The 17,137-nt window shown below is 36.1% G+C and overlaps 1 protein-coding gene across 2 annotated transcripts in view; it reads left to right on the forward strand.

Moving 5' to 3' along the window:
- Window positions 1–17,137, forward strand: part of RNGTT (RNA guanylyltransferase and 5'-phosphatase) — a 170,390-nt gene that overhangs the window by 34,894 nt on the left and 118,359 nt on the right. For both annotated transcript variants that reach the window (XM_053938712.1, XM_053938713.1), the window contains exons 9-10: window positions 7,212–7,347; window positions 13,916–13,987. In XM_053938712.1, the coding sequence (XP_053794687.1) occupies window positions 7,212–7,347; window positions 13,916–13,987 (208 nt within the window). The remainder of the gene's footprint in view (window positions 1–7,211; window positions 7,348–13,915; window positions 13,988–17,137) is intronic.

The raw sequence follows: 17,137 nt of genomic DNA on the forward strand, positions 1-17,137 counted from the left end.
TCTGTCAAGCTCGAGATATAGTTTATTTCACTGATCTTGCATCTTTAAAAAAAAGTAATCAGAACATTATACCATGCAGTTGTTTTTCAACAGTGTTACTATCAGTAATTGAGAAATGCACTTAGCATCATTAAAATTTGGGTGAAACAAAGATAATCTAATATTTAAAATTAATCTGTTAGTGTACAGGTTGTTACTGGGTAATATTTTTTTCACGCTTGTTAATAATTCTTTTGTTTTACATCAGACAAATCACGTCATAATGCACTATAAGAGCTCCTCAGTATGTAGTAATTGCAGTTTAATTTACTCTTTGTTGTAAGTCAAATAATGATTGCAAGACAACTCTAAATTTAACCCATAAGGTTTAATATCCTTCTAAAAATAAAGAAACAAAACCCCCACTGCACTCTTAACTTCATTAAAACCCTGGAAGACAGACAAGAAAAACACCGTAACTGGATATGCTATTTTAACCTAGCTAAATTCTTCATTTTACCAGCAGTTTCACAGTCTAATAATACTTAAGATAGAAAATGTAGTTTTACACTGGATTTGAATTTGCCATCTGTAAAATTAATTAAAGCATCTTTATCTTTGATTTACAAAATAGGAAAAGCTAAAGTTCGAGCTCAGTCTCAACTGCAATACTTTATTAGGAGAAATTATAGTAGTTTCCACATTTCTTATTGGTCCCCGTTTTTCCATATTTTTCCATGGTCCTTAGTATTGCTGTTGTCTCCTTTATCAAAAAACTTCTCCAGGTGAGGGGATATCATAAAGTTGTATAGTGATGCAACATTGTTTCTATATTTTTCACTACCCTGTTCGTTATTTGACCTAATTATTTGTTTGCCGTTTTCTTTTGGTTTTTTTTTTGTTTGCTTGTTTGGATGCTGCTGCTGTTCTGTGCTCTTACTGAACCCTTAAAAGTAGTGGCTATATGAGCTTTTCCAGCTGACAGTTAATTTAGAACCTTGTAAGGTGGAAAAGTGTGGTCACATCTCTTCTCCTGGCTGTGGTACCCTTTGGGTATCAAAACTTGCAGTGTTTGTTGCTGTAGTTTTGGGCATATTGAATATTTCTGTAGTAAATATCATCTGCACAGCCACTCACTTTTGATGATGTTCAGGGCCATAACAGTCACAAAATAACTGCTCTGGACCTTGCATTGTCAAGGGAAGCAAATGAAAAGGGAAACTTGCATTCAGAGTTTAAAGGAGAGTGGTGGCAGGCAAGAATAAGGTCTGGATGCTGAGTGAGGTAACTGTGGAGGAGACTGATGAATAGTAAAAATTATGGAGACTGAAAAGCTGTATAGGCTGTGTGGTATCTTTTAACTTAGAGTGGTGACTTGACAAGGTTACTTCATTATCTGGAATAGCACCTCAACTAATCTTGTGGAAATGAAATTCTTTGTTCTCAAAGAAGCAGAGCGATTGATGAAGATCAATTCATCAGTGCCTGGAGGTATTTAGAAGACATGTAGATGTGACACTTCGGGACATGGTTTAGTAGTGGACTTGGCAGTGTTAGACTTACATTTGGACTCAATTATCCTAAAAGTCTTTTCCACCTGAAATGATGTTATGAATATCAAAATCAAGCATAGCCCTTCCATTGTGATATATGAGGTGATCAATAAGACAAGAAAGTAATTTATTTTTCTGTACTAGCATTGAGTCAGGGCAGTGGTATCTTGAACTAAAGATTCAGAACATGAGGCTGGTTGTTGGAAACCTTCTGACTTCTCATGAAATTAGATGTTGGTGTAGCAGATGAACTAGGACAACTTTCTTAACTGTAACATAAATATAGGAAAGCATTCATTTTGCTTAGGAAAGATACAAGATAAAATATGAGGAATAGCATTTTATTTTCCTAATATCTGAAAGATAAAAAAAATGTTACAGAGTTCAGATTAAAAAAAAAAAAAAAACATGACAGGATTGTTAAAGAAAACTTCTGGGTTACCACTGAACCTGCTGCAGATGCCTGATCAGAGTTGTCACAATGAGCACATTTGAATATCTAATGCAAGCTGAGTGTCTTGACCTTCATAATAAGAGTTTAACCAAGACAGTTTTGAAGCACAGGGAACTGGTCATTTCACCCCATGGAGACACCTTAAAATTGTGGAAGTTAACCAGAAGCTGAATTCTACCCTCTTATGAGGGTGGAGAATTAGTGGAGCATTTCAACAGGTGACAAATCTAGGTGCTTCTGAGTGTAGAAAGAGATATACAAGATACATTTATGTACTGAACAAGAGCCTAGTAACAGTATTTTAATACTGAGGGGAAAAAATAGGTCTTGATTTTAGAAGGTAAGTTTGGCTCAATCATGCCAAGGCTTTGCTTTAAATTTAAATCATTATGATTGTAATGAGAGCTAAAAATAGATCAAAAATGCAGGTTCTCTCTTTATTAAATGACAGATTTGGTTGCCCTAAGGGCAGTAATTAATAGAATTACTCAGAATTACTGTGACTGAGGAACACAGTCTGCAGTACAGATGAGGAATGGGATTTCCTCGGAGTTCAACCATTTTCGTAGGAGTTTGTTAAGGGAAAAATTGCAGTTTTGACCTAGAAAGACTGGTATATCTCATGCTTCTGGACTTTGACAAAATTACTGTTTATTGGAGAAAATGAGGCTAAGAAGATTGCTAGAATTCTAAGATAGGTAAAGAATAGATTGAAAGAAAATGGCACTAGATGGTTTTGAAAGAAAATGCATAAAAAACCACAAGTAGAGATCCTGAATATTAATTTTGTTGTATCATTAAGTATTTTGAAACAGAATCCAAGTCTGGTCTGATAAACAAATGAGGGAGATCAGCCACTGAATTCACTGAGGAGGAGAATAATAAAACTGGAAGGATATTTAGTAATAGAAAATGCGAGGTCATGAATGAGAAATATTGGAGCTGGAGGCTGTTAATTGGAAATGACTGTCAGTCACAATCTAAGGGATTTTTTGGTTTAAAATGCTGTGGAGACTGTTGATGGAATACTTTAATCTAGAAATAAGTGAGAAAAATACAGAGTGTTGGTATACTCAGAGCAGTCTAACTTCCAAAAGTCTGTGTGTGTGTTTTTTAAAAAAGTATTTGGAATTTGGGCTGTTGAGTGCATAATTCTACAGCAGCTTCTGCATGTAGCAAGCACTGTCTCTTGCTGGCTGGTGTGTTGTGTATTCATGCAAATGACAACATGTGTGCAACTTTGGAGAAGGTGGTTGCTGACAGTACTGTCAGTGTGCTGATTAAAAAGACATTGTTTCCTTTTGTTTACACACTGAAAATAATATTAGTCTTCTTGTAAGTTCCTGTGTTAGTGTCCCTGTATCAAGGCTTTGTCATCCTTGAGGAGACATCTTTTAAAGCAGCAACCATTGCCAGCAGTAATTAATAGCAGAAAGCAAGCTGAGCCTTCCCCATTTATTGGGATTTAGGGTCTTTTGCTCCATGTACCACAGGCCAGCTTCAAACTCTTCTAATTTAAACTTACTCTAAATCCAGCACAGTCTGGATTCGGGTCAGGACATGGAACTGCAGCAGCTTAGTGACACTGATAGTTGATCTCCTACTGTCAGTGGATAAAGGGCAGTCATTAATTTTCATTCTCTTGGCCTTTTCCTCGGTGTTTGATGCATCTGGCCAGAAGTTGATGCTTTCTTGCCAGGAGGGAGTGGCAGGGTCCAGTGTAAAGCACTCGTGTGACTTGGCCTCATCTTAGGTGATCCATCTACAGAGTGGTGACATGCTCGTGGCATTGAAATGTTGCCAGTCATAGAAGGATATTAAGAAATTGAAAATCACATTTGTAGCAGGATTTCGTTGTTACCTCTGTGTCTGTGAGCATATTAGAGATGCTAATTGCTATTCGGATTTGGGTAATGCTTATTTGTGTGGGAGGGCAGCACTTGCACAAGACTGAATTCCAGGCTGTATAATGAACTCCCTTTGGAATGGAGAGCTGCTGTGTATTTCGTGCTTAGAGTTGATGATGGAATTTCTTACATTTTGCATTCTTTAATGTGATAATACAGACACAGGCGTATTTAAAAAGGAAAACGAAAAAAAAGCAGCGATGGCAGTACTGTGTCGAAAAGAATACTCTTCTTTGATACAGCCTGTCTAAAGAAATACTGCAGGGCAAAGAAAGCTCCTAGAGGAGCTAAATTTTTAAGCTTCCTTTGAAACAATATTTCTAATCCATTTGCTACTTGTAGATTTTTTTTTTTCAGAAAATTACTTGTGTGTTGAACTCAAGCTCAGAAGATAGGATCTTAAAGTTTGAGGAAACTGTGTTGCATTTTTATGTTATTCTTAAGGTTTTAAAACTTCTATGAAGCACAAAATTAACATATATAAGCTTACTGTTGAGATGGTTGCTGTCATTTTGGCTGAGAGAAAGTTAAACATAAATAAAGCACATCACAAAATTGAAGTCAGATGCAAAACTTCTGTGACTACATAGGCAATCAATTTAGTGGTAAATATGTTTTGGCAAGCACTACACCATGTGTAGTGAGGTACTGTGTTGGGGGAGTATTTTCAAATCCAGTTTTGTGAATCCTAATAATATGGAAAAGAAGGCAGAGGCCACGTGTTCCAGTAGGTACAGTGTTGCATTTGGAGATTGGGAAATGCAGTTCTGTTCTTGTTCCTTAATCTGAGTGACCATAAATTGACGGACACCAAGTAATTTACCTCATTTTATGCATTAAGTAATATCTTCCTGAAATGTACTTTCAAATTTAATGATGAAGAATACTAAACATCCACATAAAGGAGAAACCTCTGTTTTTAACTTAGGATTTTCAGTGTAGCTTATGTCAGCTTCAAAACTGTGTGAAAACCAAAAACCTACCACCACCAAAACAAACTCAACTGAAAATGGAAGCCTAATAAAATAATTCTTTTAGCTTTTGTTTGGGGCCCAACTGATGTGGACTGCATGATACGGGATATAGGAGGAGGCAAATGAGCCTTTGATACAGTTGTCTTTATTTAAGTATGCTAAAAATAATTGATTTCTGAAGAGAAAACTTTATTTGATGGTTGACTTTTTTTTTAAGTTTAAAAATTAAAATTATTTATACTCTGGCAGGTGATTTGGAGATCTGTTTGCCTAATGCCAATAACTGTCACTCTGCAAATGAAATTTTCATCCTATTTCCTGAATTATTGTGTTAATAATATTGTTCAATTAGAATTAACAACAGGCCTTGCCTCAGGATCAGAAGTGAATGAAAAGTAGCTTCTAATGAAACTTTAGATTCTACCATTTCTATGACTAGATATTTTATCTGCTTGTGAGATTAATCTGCATGGACACTGTGACCCTCTATTTGTCAGAATTTCTTGGTTTGTAGAGATTGCACTGACAGTTTTGAGAGATGATGCTTGTAGCTCAAATACAATTCTCTACTTCCATGTATAGGTTTCAGAGGTGAACGAGCAGTTATGTTATTGCTCTTATTGCTGCACTGCCTTTGTTATTTTATTCACTTGTCTGGTTTAACATTTGGATTGAGCCATCTGATGTAGGACCATGTCATCATGTGTACTTGCCCAGAATCTAAAACAATGGGGCCTGGTTACTAATTGGAGCTTTTGGGTGCTCACACAATAGAGGTAATTAGTAATAAATGTACAGCTATAATAGCAAGTAGTGTTCACAGTGGGCAGTGCAATGCCTGACAGTTAAGTTCCTGTGTTCTGTCTCTAGTGAATGTGTTTGAGAAATCATCGCTCTTTATCTTTGCCTTTGTGGTGTTGCCCAGAGGCGTGTTCTCTAATCTGGTGTAAGTGCTTATCTCCTAATACCTTAATTAACTTCTTAAAATATAAATGGCCATGGTACATCAAAATAATATTCAGAAATGTGCTGTTCAGCAGTCCACAAGATTTCTCCATGAATGCTTGTAGTGTTTTCTGGATAAAACTTTAAACCTGACATTAAGCACATGAACTTAAGCTTTTTGAGTGAAATAAGCAATCAAAAAACCTCAACCAACCAGCTCAAATCCCTCATTAATTGATAAATTCAGTTTCACCAAAACCTTGCCTATCTCTTGCTTCTTGCACATTTTCAATTATTAGGTGCTTATAGAACACTTCTGGTTTTCAGTCCATTCTTGACCAAATTTTTTTCAGTCTCACGTTGTTAGTAATTAGAATTTTGATAAATTCTGCTGTTTGGACCACATTCAGAGTTTTATTTCAATAGTTTATTAAATTGGGAGAGTAGAGGAGTTTTCAGCCATTTCAGCAAAAAATACATCAACAAAACCTTTAAAGATGAGACATATCTGGATCAGTTTAATGTCTTTCCCAAACAGAGAACTTGTTCAGATTCTAAATTAGACAGGTATATTACCATGAGACCCAGACAGATGGGTCGACATGAAAGTAATTCACTGTCCTGAGACGAGGATTTTTCTGTCTTCAAAGTCAGAACATGCTGTTTCTCAGCATCTCTCTGAAATAAGATACAGAATCATAGAAATCATAGGATCATAGAATGATTTGGATTGGAAGGGACCACCCAGATCATCTAGTTATGAAGGAAGATGGCATGCAGAGAGGTATGCTTAACAAAAACTTTGTTTCCATACAGAATGCCAGTGAAAATTCTCTGTGGGCCTTAAGAGTTCTACTCCATGGACTTAGCTGAAGAACTGTAGCCCAGTTCTGCAGTGTTTGTCCATGTGAGAAGAATATCTAAGGTGTGGCCTGGTTTAACTCCTGCAGCAATTAAGCCCACACATCCTGTAGCAGGATGCGGGAGAGAATCAGAAGGGTGAAAGATCTGGGAAAGATTGGGGTTGAGATACATATAAGGAAAAATAAGGAATTGTTACTATTTCACATTGGCAGGCATGTGTTTAGCCATTTCCGGGAAAGCTGGGCTTCATGATGCACAACAGTGCCTTGGGAAGAAAAACACCATAAATCCAAATGTCTCCTCCTTCCTCCTCCTTCCCCCATTTTTTATTGCTGAGAACAGCATCATATGGTCTGTGATATCCCTTTGGTTAGTTTACAGGTTTAAACTTTTAAATGCAAAAAAATACTTTAAAATGTTTTTTTTTAGATAATATCTGTCATGATTACTTGTTTTTAACACTTATTATAAAACAAAACAATAGAGATTTTGAGCATATACCTGTAATTATAATATCTTAACACTGCCTTTGCAGGTATATGATGCTGATTGATGGCAAGAATGAAGTTTATATGATTGATAGAGACAATTCCATTTTTCATGTATCCAACCTGGAATTTCCGTTTCGTAAAGATCTTCGCACACATCTAACAAACACTCTTCTAGATGGGGTAAGGAGCATACTATATAATTATTGTAACTATTTCAGTGCTGTTTGCTTTTGTTCATAAACAGGGCCAAATTTTCAGGCCAGATCAGTGAATCATAGGATTTCAGGAGGAATATAAGTTCAGTCATTGGCTGAATGTGGGAGTTGCATTTTGTAAGAAATGACTTACTTACAGAATAGGGCTGATGACTGCTCTGGGGGGAGCTGTTTGTCTTTGAAATAAATCAAGGTATTGAGATGACATTCTCTGAATATGAGAAAAGGCTTAAAGAAAATCTGAAAAAAATTATTGCCGAACTTCATCTCTTGCTACAGCTTTATATTTTGAAATAGTAAACATGTTCAGTTTTATACAGCTCATGGAAATACTTCTAAAATTTGATAAAATTTTCATAATGTTTTGATACACTTTTGTGAATTGATGTCTTTGTTTCTGTCACCTTTATTTTCAGCTGAATTTTTGAATGATTTAGAAATGGCTTAGTTATATTTGTTTAAGGCAAAAACATTTCTAAGTTGTTATGCTAATTTAAATTATGTAAACTTGCTAATGAACTTTCTGAGCTGGTTGTAAAACAAGCTGGCTCAAAAATTACATTAAAAATTAAATTTTGTAAACCTCCTAATGAACTTTTTGAGCCAGTTGTAAAACAAGCTGTAAAACATATGGATTTGTGTATTTGGAGGCTGGGCTGGACTATTGGTAGCAAACTTTTCACAACTGTAGCCACAAGAAGAAATTATTTCTTTCTTGACTGTTCCATTTCACATGACTGAGAGGATTTCACTAGTTTTTACACTAATAGATCAATGCAGTTTCCTTTTATGTTTCAGTAGTATTGGAGACTCTACATTGCTGTAACTCCTGCTTGATGAAGTATTTTTGTACCTGAGATAGCTTCCATATAGATCCTCTGAAGCCTTTTGCACTTTTCAGCCATATTGTCTTTATTAACTTTCTTTCCTTTCTCAGGCCCTTGTTGTCATTATTCTACTTGAAATGTCACTTCTGTGGATGATGTGTCTTACTGAACACACATTTACATGTGAAGCTTGTCTAAATTGAATCTGTGAGGACAATTACTGCAAGGAGCAATGTACTGTCTCAGGGACAGAGAAGCAGAGAATGAATATTTTCCACCATCTCTGCTTCACTGAAAAATTGAGAGCATAATGCAAGAAATGCCACGCTGTCAGCTCAGAAGTAGTTGCACAAGCTGTCGTGTCTGGTAGGAGCCTCTTCAGCCAGGCAGCTTCCTAATGATATACATAATATTATTCTTCATGACATACATTAGGTTCCATGCTTTTCAGATAAAAAGCCTGGTATTGCTGTTTTTTCCCCTGCTACTTCTAAGGCTCTTGAGAAAGTAATGACTTGTTAGTGTCCATATGGTACAGTGCTAGGTGTTCTTGAGGAAAATGGCTGCTCTTTAATTTGTTTATTTAATTATTCTCTTTATTTCAAACAGATGTTTTAGTAAAGGTGGCTGATATGTACATGGTGGAAGACAGGGATATTGAGATAAGTGCATAATGTAGCTGTGGGGCATGGAAGAGGGTCTCTGATCTGGTGTGTTGTGTTCCCCAGATTTATAGTTTGAGTCTTTTAAGAATGACTGAAGTTCTCTCAGGTATCCAGGGCATGAACTATAACTTTGCTTAATTTGTTGTTCTGTAAAAGTTTGACTGTTAATAGTGCATTTTGGTGTTTCACTTTATTGGCATAAAATCAGTTGTAGTGTGATTTTTTTTTTTTTTCCCCTCACATTATTTTTTTAATCAAGTGAAAAGCAAAATGACATGAAATGAGCAAGTACTGATTGAATGAAGTACCCTGAGACAGAACTAAAACCATTCAATGGATAAATACTTTTCATAGTACAGATTTCTAAATGTGTTTTGTTATGGTCAGTTAAATAAAAAGATGCTGTTGGAATATTTTTTTTCAATTGAAATTCCTTTAACAGGTTTGAGGATAAGACTTGCCTATTATTTGAAGCATCAGAAGAACTTAACTTTGTAATTGAGTATTTGTCTAATGTTGATGCCAAATGACAATTTCCATGAATGATCCTTTAGATATATGAATGATTGATTTTGATTTAATTTTTAAATCCATTGGAAGAAGTTGGCTTTTTCTCTATTAACATATTTTGCTAATTAGTGCTTGAAAAGCTGCTGAAATTAATTCTTTAATTACAGGCTGAAGTAGTTCATACTTACTGTCCTTGAAGTTGCTTTCTCTCAGGGAATGAAAGTATAGAATGAGGAATGAGGTGGTCCAATTGGTATTATTTTAGAGTGTTCTTAAAAATATGAGAAAAAAAGGAAAGAGAAAACAGAAATATCAATGCCATGTAGCAAACAACTATTGAGTTGAAGAATACAAAAGATTAATATCCCCCTAACATTATTTAGAATGACAGTATACACGAAACTTTTATAAAATGCATTCAGGGATCTATTAACTTGCTTTAAGGCCTCTGGTGTAAACCTTTCATGTGGTTATCTTTGAGAATTTCAGATGCATTTGTGGTTCATTTCAGGCTAAAATGACTTGCAAACAGTTCTTATGTGATCAGTGATGTCTTGGGTGATGACAGATCTGCAGCACTCTGTGCTCATCTCCAAGTTGCAATTGTTCTCCTGTCATAGAAGAAAGTTTTCTGCAAAGCTCCTTAAAGCTAATTTAAATTTCACCTACAGGTGACTAGTATGACTTACTCCTTTAGGAGCCAAGTGTTTTGCACCCATAGTGCTATCTGAGGGAATGCACAGAGTTTTGTCCAAATGTTTTGGCTGTCATGCAAAAAAGCTAAATAGCTGTTTTCAGGAGCTTTCTTGGCATTCTACTTAGCTTTGGAACAGTTGGGTAGAAAATGCAGAGTCATCCTTAGGCTTGAAGTAACTTTTACAATTTTAATACAATTTTTAAAATTATTTTATTTTTATATAAAGTACTGTTTACACTTGAAGACTCAAGAAGGCCAGGAACTCCATAAATGGAGAGCGAGATAAAGATGCATTTATGTTTCTCTGTCAGGAGAGACCTTATCTATTTGTGAGCTGTCTCAGAAATTGCAGAACTTAAAACTTTGAGTTTGCGAAAGCTGGTGCAAAATAGATTTATGCAAAATAAATTTAAGAGAAAAGGCAAGAAACAAAGAAGTGTTTTCATTCCTGAAATACAGCAGTGACTAGAATTGTGTTGAAGGTAAATGGATAAAGGATTAAGAAAAGGCCCAGGAGAAAAAGGAAAAACAAACAGATGTATTATTAGATCTGATTCCATACTCTATGTCAACAAAAAAAAAAATCATTCTGCAAGTGGCTGGTAAAATTGAATCCTTTGCTTTGTGATTGAATTTTGGATTCTTTTAAGTCCAAGTTACTCTCTAGAGATGTGATTCAAGGAAAAAAGTCCATGAGCTCTCAGTCCAGCATTGTTCTTCTGGTACTTGTCCAGCAAAAAGCTCTTAGCACTGTTGCAGCTCTGTACAACTGTGCAATTTTGCTTTGCAACACCACAGGATTGAGGAGAATGACACCAGCACAGTGTTGCCAGATTACATTGCATTAATTGAACACTGGACCTTGTTCTTCAGGCCCATGGGTTAAGTGGATACCTAAACCAGCAGCTAATGGACAACTGCTAATAGCAGAGGTAGCTTTGGAACACACAATACTGGCTGTAAATCTGCATGGAGTCTGTAGAAGGAGCTGCATGGATGCAGGTGTGCCTTATGGATAATATTATGTTATATTAACATGTCATGTGAGTGAATTTGGGTTTAGGTTTTTAGTTATCTAAAAATTGGCTTAAAGTCTTACAGTATCAGGCTATTACTCAGGTCAGAATGAGTTTAATTGTGGTCATTTCTCAAATCCTACATTTTCCCATCTTCTCTGAAGTGGTCTCTGGGGTCTGTTCCCTGGTGTATTTTTCAATTCTGATAATTTCAGGGAAGATTCTGAAATCAGACTGTAAAATAATGATATGTTAGAGCATTTCTAATCTGAACCATTCCTATGCTCACTTTACAGCTTTTGCCTTCTGACAGTTGTATCGGCGTAACTAATGGAGCAGGGAATGTTGTTGTCATGATGGAGATGAGCAGTGCAGGAATTTGTCATCTCATCTTCTAGGGCATATTGTGCTATTGTTTTTTGCTCTGGTAGCTGGGATTTCAGTCAGGATGTCAAAGAGAACAGGAGGCAAGGGAAGAAGAAAAGAAGGGAGGAGATGAGGAAAAAGGCTTGTTTGATCAGTAATAGAATAAAAATGTTTGCATGTCTGAAGTAGAGAAAAAGTTAAAAATAAACACTTCAAAGGATGTTTAAAAACAGTTCTTGGTCCTCTTTGTTGTATTTTTAAATCCTCCTTAAACTGAATATGCAGAGGTTCAGATTTTTAAAATTAGGCATAAAATCTTGTAATACCAGGCATTGAAATGTTTTCAGGATTTTGCATACAAATGCTAGCTTTGCATCAAAGCTGAATTTCTGAATATGCATACTGAGAAAGTGAGGTCTTAAACCCTAAGTATGTGCTCAATTAAATGTGTTTCAAAAAAGTTGTTTAGTTGTTTCACTTGCCAGTTCAGCTGAGAGTTAATGAAACCTAGCCCCATTCTTTTCTTTCGCTGTTACTTTGTTATTTGTTTCACCAGATTACTATCAGGAATTTCAGGTGGTATTTTTTTATCCTGGGTTTTTTTTTTTTTTTTTTTCCCTTGCATTACATTTTTACGCCTTCTTCCAAGTTTGCATATCATGCCTTCTGTCTCTTGAGTTGCACCCATCTGTTCTTGTAGTTATAACAGTTATTGTCCAAGAAGGCATTGCAGCATTGTGTCTGCTGTTCCTTTGAGAGCTCACCAGGGTCCTACCTGAATATTGGACACAAGCAGAATTGCATTTTGTTTCATCACTTCTATGCAGACCTTTTTTGCACATGTTATTTGACAGTGCCTGTGACTAAATTTTTAGAGGGAAGATATTATAATGTTACAGAGGAATAGTTTTCACTCATTGGATTAATGTTTTTTTTTTAATTTTAAAAAATAAATTATTTGGAATAAAGTGTAAGGTCAACTCATTCACAATACCTGTGAATGCTGCACATGGCTTTGAAATCCCAGTCTCCATCTCAGCATTGTGTTCACAGAGGAAGAAATTCCAAAATACTAAGTAGGCAACTTAGATTTCACAGTGGTTTTTGGGAACAACATGTTCATGTCTTCTAGTTTAGTTTTCAATGCTTCAAGCTTTATGTTTGCTTTAAACCAGATCTATGTTTTTACAACTGAACTGCTTGCTTATTTTTCAAAGCAAATTGTGGTTAGATGCTAATTCAAGAATCTTGTTATTGTTGTACAGACTAAAAATTAATCTCACATGAGTCAATCAGACATTTTGGGTTTATTTTGTAGAATGTATGGATTCTGAGAGAAATTAAAAGGTTGTAAGGCATAAAAATAGCAAGACATTAGCAAAACAAAAATAATTTGAGTTGATGTAATGTTCTTTCTTGGAATAATTCTTGAGCTCCTGATTTTGTTTTCATCATGTCATAGCGAATTGTTTCCATGTTTTCCAATTGTTTTACTTGTTCGTGTGAATTTGGAATTTTAACTTTTAATTTTTTTTTAATTAAAAAAAATCTGTAGCTGATACAATTTATTAGTCACGAGTCAGGTAGGGGAAGGAGGTGAGGAGAAGATGGATTGCATTTAGAGAAGTGGTTATTTCAGAGTTGTCTCTGGAAAAGATCTACCAGTGGCTGGTTGTTACCATTTTCAGTCTCCATTTTTGGTTCATTAAACTCTATATACTATGTCTAATTCCTGTCATAGGAAGCCTGAGTTACAGATGTAACACCACCATGTAAGGTGTATGTATTTTTGCATGTACCATTCAATTCAGGAAACACTTTTGTGTTTGGATGTTGATCATTAATGTTCTTTCCCTACCTGCCTATTTTTAATCTGATTTGCTGGTACATATTGAATGTTAGCTGACTTCATGTGATGTGTCTGATACTTCTGTCTGAAGGAGCCATCCTGTTTAGTCACAATGCAACAATGTTCAAGCAAATGGCAGCTCTCAGTGCTGCCTAGGACACTTTTAAAATGAAAAGATCCAACCTGAGCAGAGGAAATGAATGTGAATGCTTGTTCTTTACATCCTCACTGTTGTGCTTCTGACTGTGGGCAAGATTTCCAGTAGTGTTTGGTTGGCTTAGGATCACAGTTCTTACTAAGGTTTCTAAAAACGCATTGTTCACTCAAGATTTTGAAAGCTGTGGGAAACTAATGTATAAATGTTGCAAATCAGAATGGGAAGCCCTAGCACAGCTTCCTGGTGTTTTGTTGAAAGCTTCATGAGAGACTTTTAAGACCACAATAATATTTTTATAATCTTGACTTGTTGTAAAATTTTTTTGTAATAAAGATGTAGCTGGTGTTTGTATCATGCTTGCAGGTATCAGCACTAAGTATAAATGTGTTGACATTCTTCTTCTGTATTTATGAAAAAAATGCCAATGCTTTTTCTTTTCTTTTAAGGAAATGATCATCGACAAGGTTAATGGACAGGTTGTCCCTCGGTACTTGATATATGACATTATTAAGTTTAATGTAAGTACTTTCAGTTTTATTGCTTATCATTAGTTATTCTTACTTCAATTTTAATATTTTTATATAAGTAAGAGCTTCAGAGTAAATATAAACACCAAAATAATTTGAGTATTTTGCATCTTGATTACAAGCAATGCATCAGAATTTAGTTTGAAAGCAGCCTTAACAATACATGTTGATTTATTTCCACTTGCTCAAGAAAAAATGGCCATTTGAAACATTCTGCTAGACACTGTTGGAAAATTTCCCATTTCTAGAGCATGTTTGAACTATATAGGCAGTGAAATCAAGAGGGGATGAGGAGTTAGCCTGGTGTATTTGTTACCAGAGCTTCACAGTACTTGTTAGGGTGCTCTGTCACCTCCTTCTCAAATTTCTGTTTGAAACCAGGCAACTGGTCCTCTGCTAAGTCCTCAACAGCAGGGTCTCCTGGTGGCACAGGCTGTAGGGAAGATGTATAATAAGGAAATATATTGCAGAAGTTGTGGAAAAGAAGAATAGAGTGTAGAAATAAAATCTTTGTGATCACAAGAAAGAGCTGTTAAACAGTACTGGAAATGGGAAATTGTTTTCTATAAAACAAGCTTTCAAATACAGTAAAGGTCTTTTTGTAGTTGTTTTGTTCATAGTAGCCCATATGGTATTGCTTATAGATTTGCAAATCAGCATGGAATAGTGCTGATAACACAGGGATGCTCTCTGTTACTGCTGAGCAGCACTCAAGCCCTTGCACATCTTCAAGCCCTTTTCTGTTTCACCCTACTGCACCAGTGAGTAAGCTTGGGGTTGATGAGGAGTAGGGAAGGGGACACAGCTGGGACAGCTGACTCCAACTGACCAAAGGGACATTCCTTGCCATGTGATGTTGTACTGTGCATATAAAGCTGGGGGAACGAGGATGTTTGTGGTGGTGGCATTTATCTTCCCAAGTCACCATGATGTGTGATGGAGTCCTGCTGCCCTGAGGATGGCTGAACACCTCCCTGCTTATGGGAAGTGGTGAATGACTTCCTTTGCTTTTTTTTTTTGCTCTCTTTATCTCAAACCCTGAGTTTCCTCACTTACACCCTTTTGATTCTTTCCCCCCATGTTATTCCAGGGGCATGAGTGGCTGCGGAAGGCTTAGCACCTACTGTAGTTAAACCACAACAATGTGTTAAATTCAGTCAAAATAGCCCATGGAGAAAACACTAGTATCTGTTAATGCTTCTGGAAAAACAAAATTATTATTTCAGTGCACCTAATAGAACAAAAGTGGTGTTATTAAACCAGAGGACATTTCAGCCCTTCTCAACTACAGTTGACTTTTCCAGTCTTGAGTAAGGTACTACTCAGCTCAGTCACTCAGTGTTAAGTGGGAATTGCAAGTGTAGGCATGGTACCAGTCACCAGAAATTACTTAGGTATTCTTGGAAGCATAGTCATACTGTGACTTAGGACAGCTGCTTTTAAAAGGAGTAGTTTGTGGGGAAGACGTGTTAGGTTAGGACTAGAAGCTTTTAGTTAACACATTTTAATTCTGTATCTGGATGTCCTTTCTCTAGCCTTTTCTGAAAAGTAGGTGTTGGTATCCTGGATCCCTCCTACCATGAAAACTTGTCCCTAAGCAAGATTTTCATGTACTCTTCTGAAAAATACAGTCTTCTGTAACCACTCATGGATTCTCTTTTTTTTTTTTTTTTTTTTTTTTTTCCCACATTTCTTACCTGCTGCTTCACTTGTGGTTCCATGTTTATTAACCTTCATGTCTTGCCTTGTCTCTGCTCTCCTTTTGAGTCTAACCTGCCATTCACTGCTGTTACATTTCCTTTGAAATAAACATGTAATGTTAGAAGTGTACAGTCATTCAGTTTGGGATGTGCATATACTAGCAAAATAACGCTTTTCAAAACTCATAATTATTTTGGTTAAGCTTTCTTTTGTGGTGGAAGGGATGGAAGCCCTCATTTGTAGAGAAGTCTCCAGACTTAACATGATGAATCCCACTTGGCAAACAGGAAAAATGATCAGTAGGTTTCCAGAGGATTGTCAGTGTTTAGGAAAAGTCTGCTTTTGAACAGTGTTGGGTTTTGTTTGTTTTTTAAGTGCTGTGGGAATGAGAGGAGGAGCTAGTGACTGTGTAATACTTTTTTAAAGTCAAGGATGAATTAAGATAATGTTATCAGTATGAGCATAAGCAGGGCTTTAGCTGCAAGAAGTCATTATCCATGGCCCTACTATAAAGATTAAAAAGCACAGCTGTTTTTAGGTTAATTTTAGAAGCTTAATTATAAAAATGGGCACCCAAGGATGTTTGGCTTGGCAAGAAGTGATCAACAGAATTTTATCACCAAGAGAGGTAAATGTAATATAACTTGTAAATGGCAAGAAAGAGTAAGTTCCTATTTAAGTTGTGTAAGATTGCTCTGGAATTTGGCAGTTTGTTTTGATCTGGAAAGCAGTTGAGTCTCAAAGGTGAATAATGGAGTTACTGTATTGCTGTCCATCATGAGTTGGAAGATTTGCAGCATGTCCCCTGTCTCACCCTCCACTGGACTCAGCTTACTCTGCTCTGGGAGATGCAGCTTTGCAGCTGGGGAAATGCACATTCAAACCCCATTGATAAACACCTTTGCTCAAGCAAACCTCATCTTTTAGTCAGGTCTTACGAACCAAGATATTTTTAGCTGAGCTTATTCTCAAATGCTTGACCTATTTTGCTAGCTAAGCATTGCAGAGTTTTCTGGCTTTGTCAGAATATTCCTTCAGAAATATTGCATTCATAATGCAGAGAAAGTGAGTGGATAAGCACCTTCCTGTTACAGATTTTAATCCATGGTGTTATTGGTGAGGCTTATTGTTATTTACTTTTTGATTTTGCTGTAGTATGTCAGGAATAAACTCTAGCAGCATTCTAGAAAGAAACAAAGGGAACTAAGAGAATAGATTGATTGACATACATAGTGAATATTTGGCTCTAGATGTCTGTACAGGAAAGTCTTAGGAGGAAGGCAACCATAAAATTGAATTTCAGTGGTTGGGAGAAACCTTTACTTGAGTTCTTAAACAAAACATGTCAATTGGTTTGGTTGTTTCTTTCCCTGGTAAGTTCTGTATTGAATTCTGATGCTTATTGTGTATAGCTGCTGCAAAAATCTGTCTTCAAAGATG

Source organism: Vidua chalybeata, chromosome 3, assembly GCF_026979565.1.
Source record: "Vidua chalybeata isolate OUT-0048 chromosome 3, bVidCha1 merged haplotype, whole genome shotgun sequence".
NCBI lineage: Eukaryota > Metazoa > Chordata > Aves > Passeriformes > Viduidae > Vidua > Vidua chalybeata.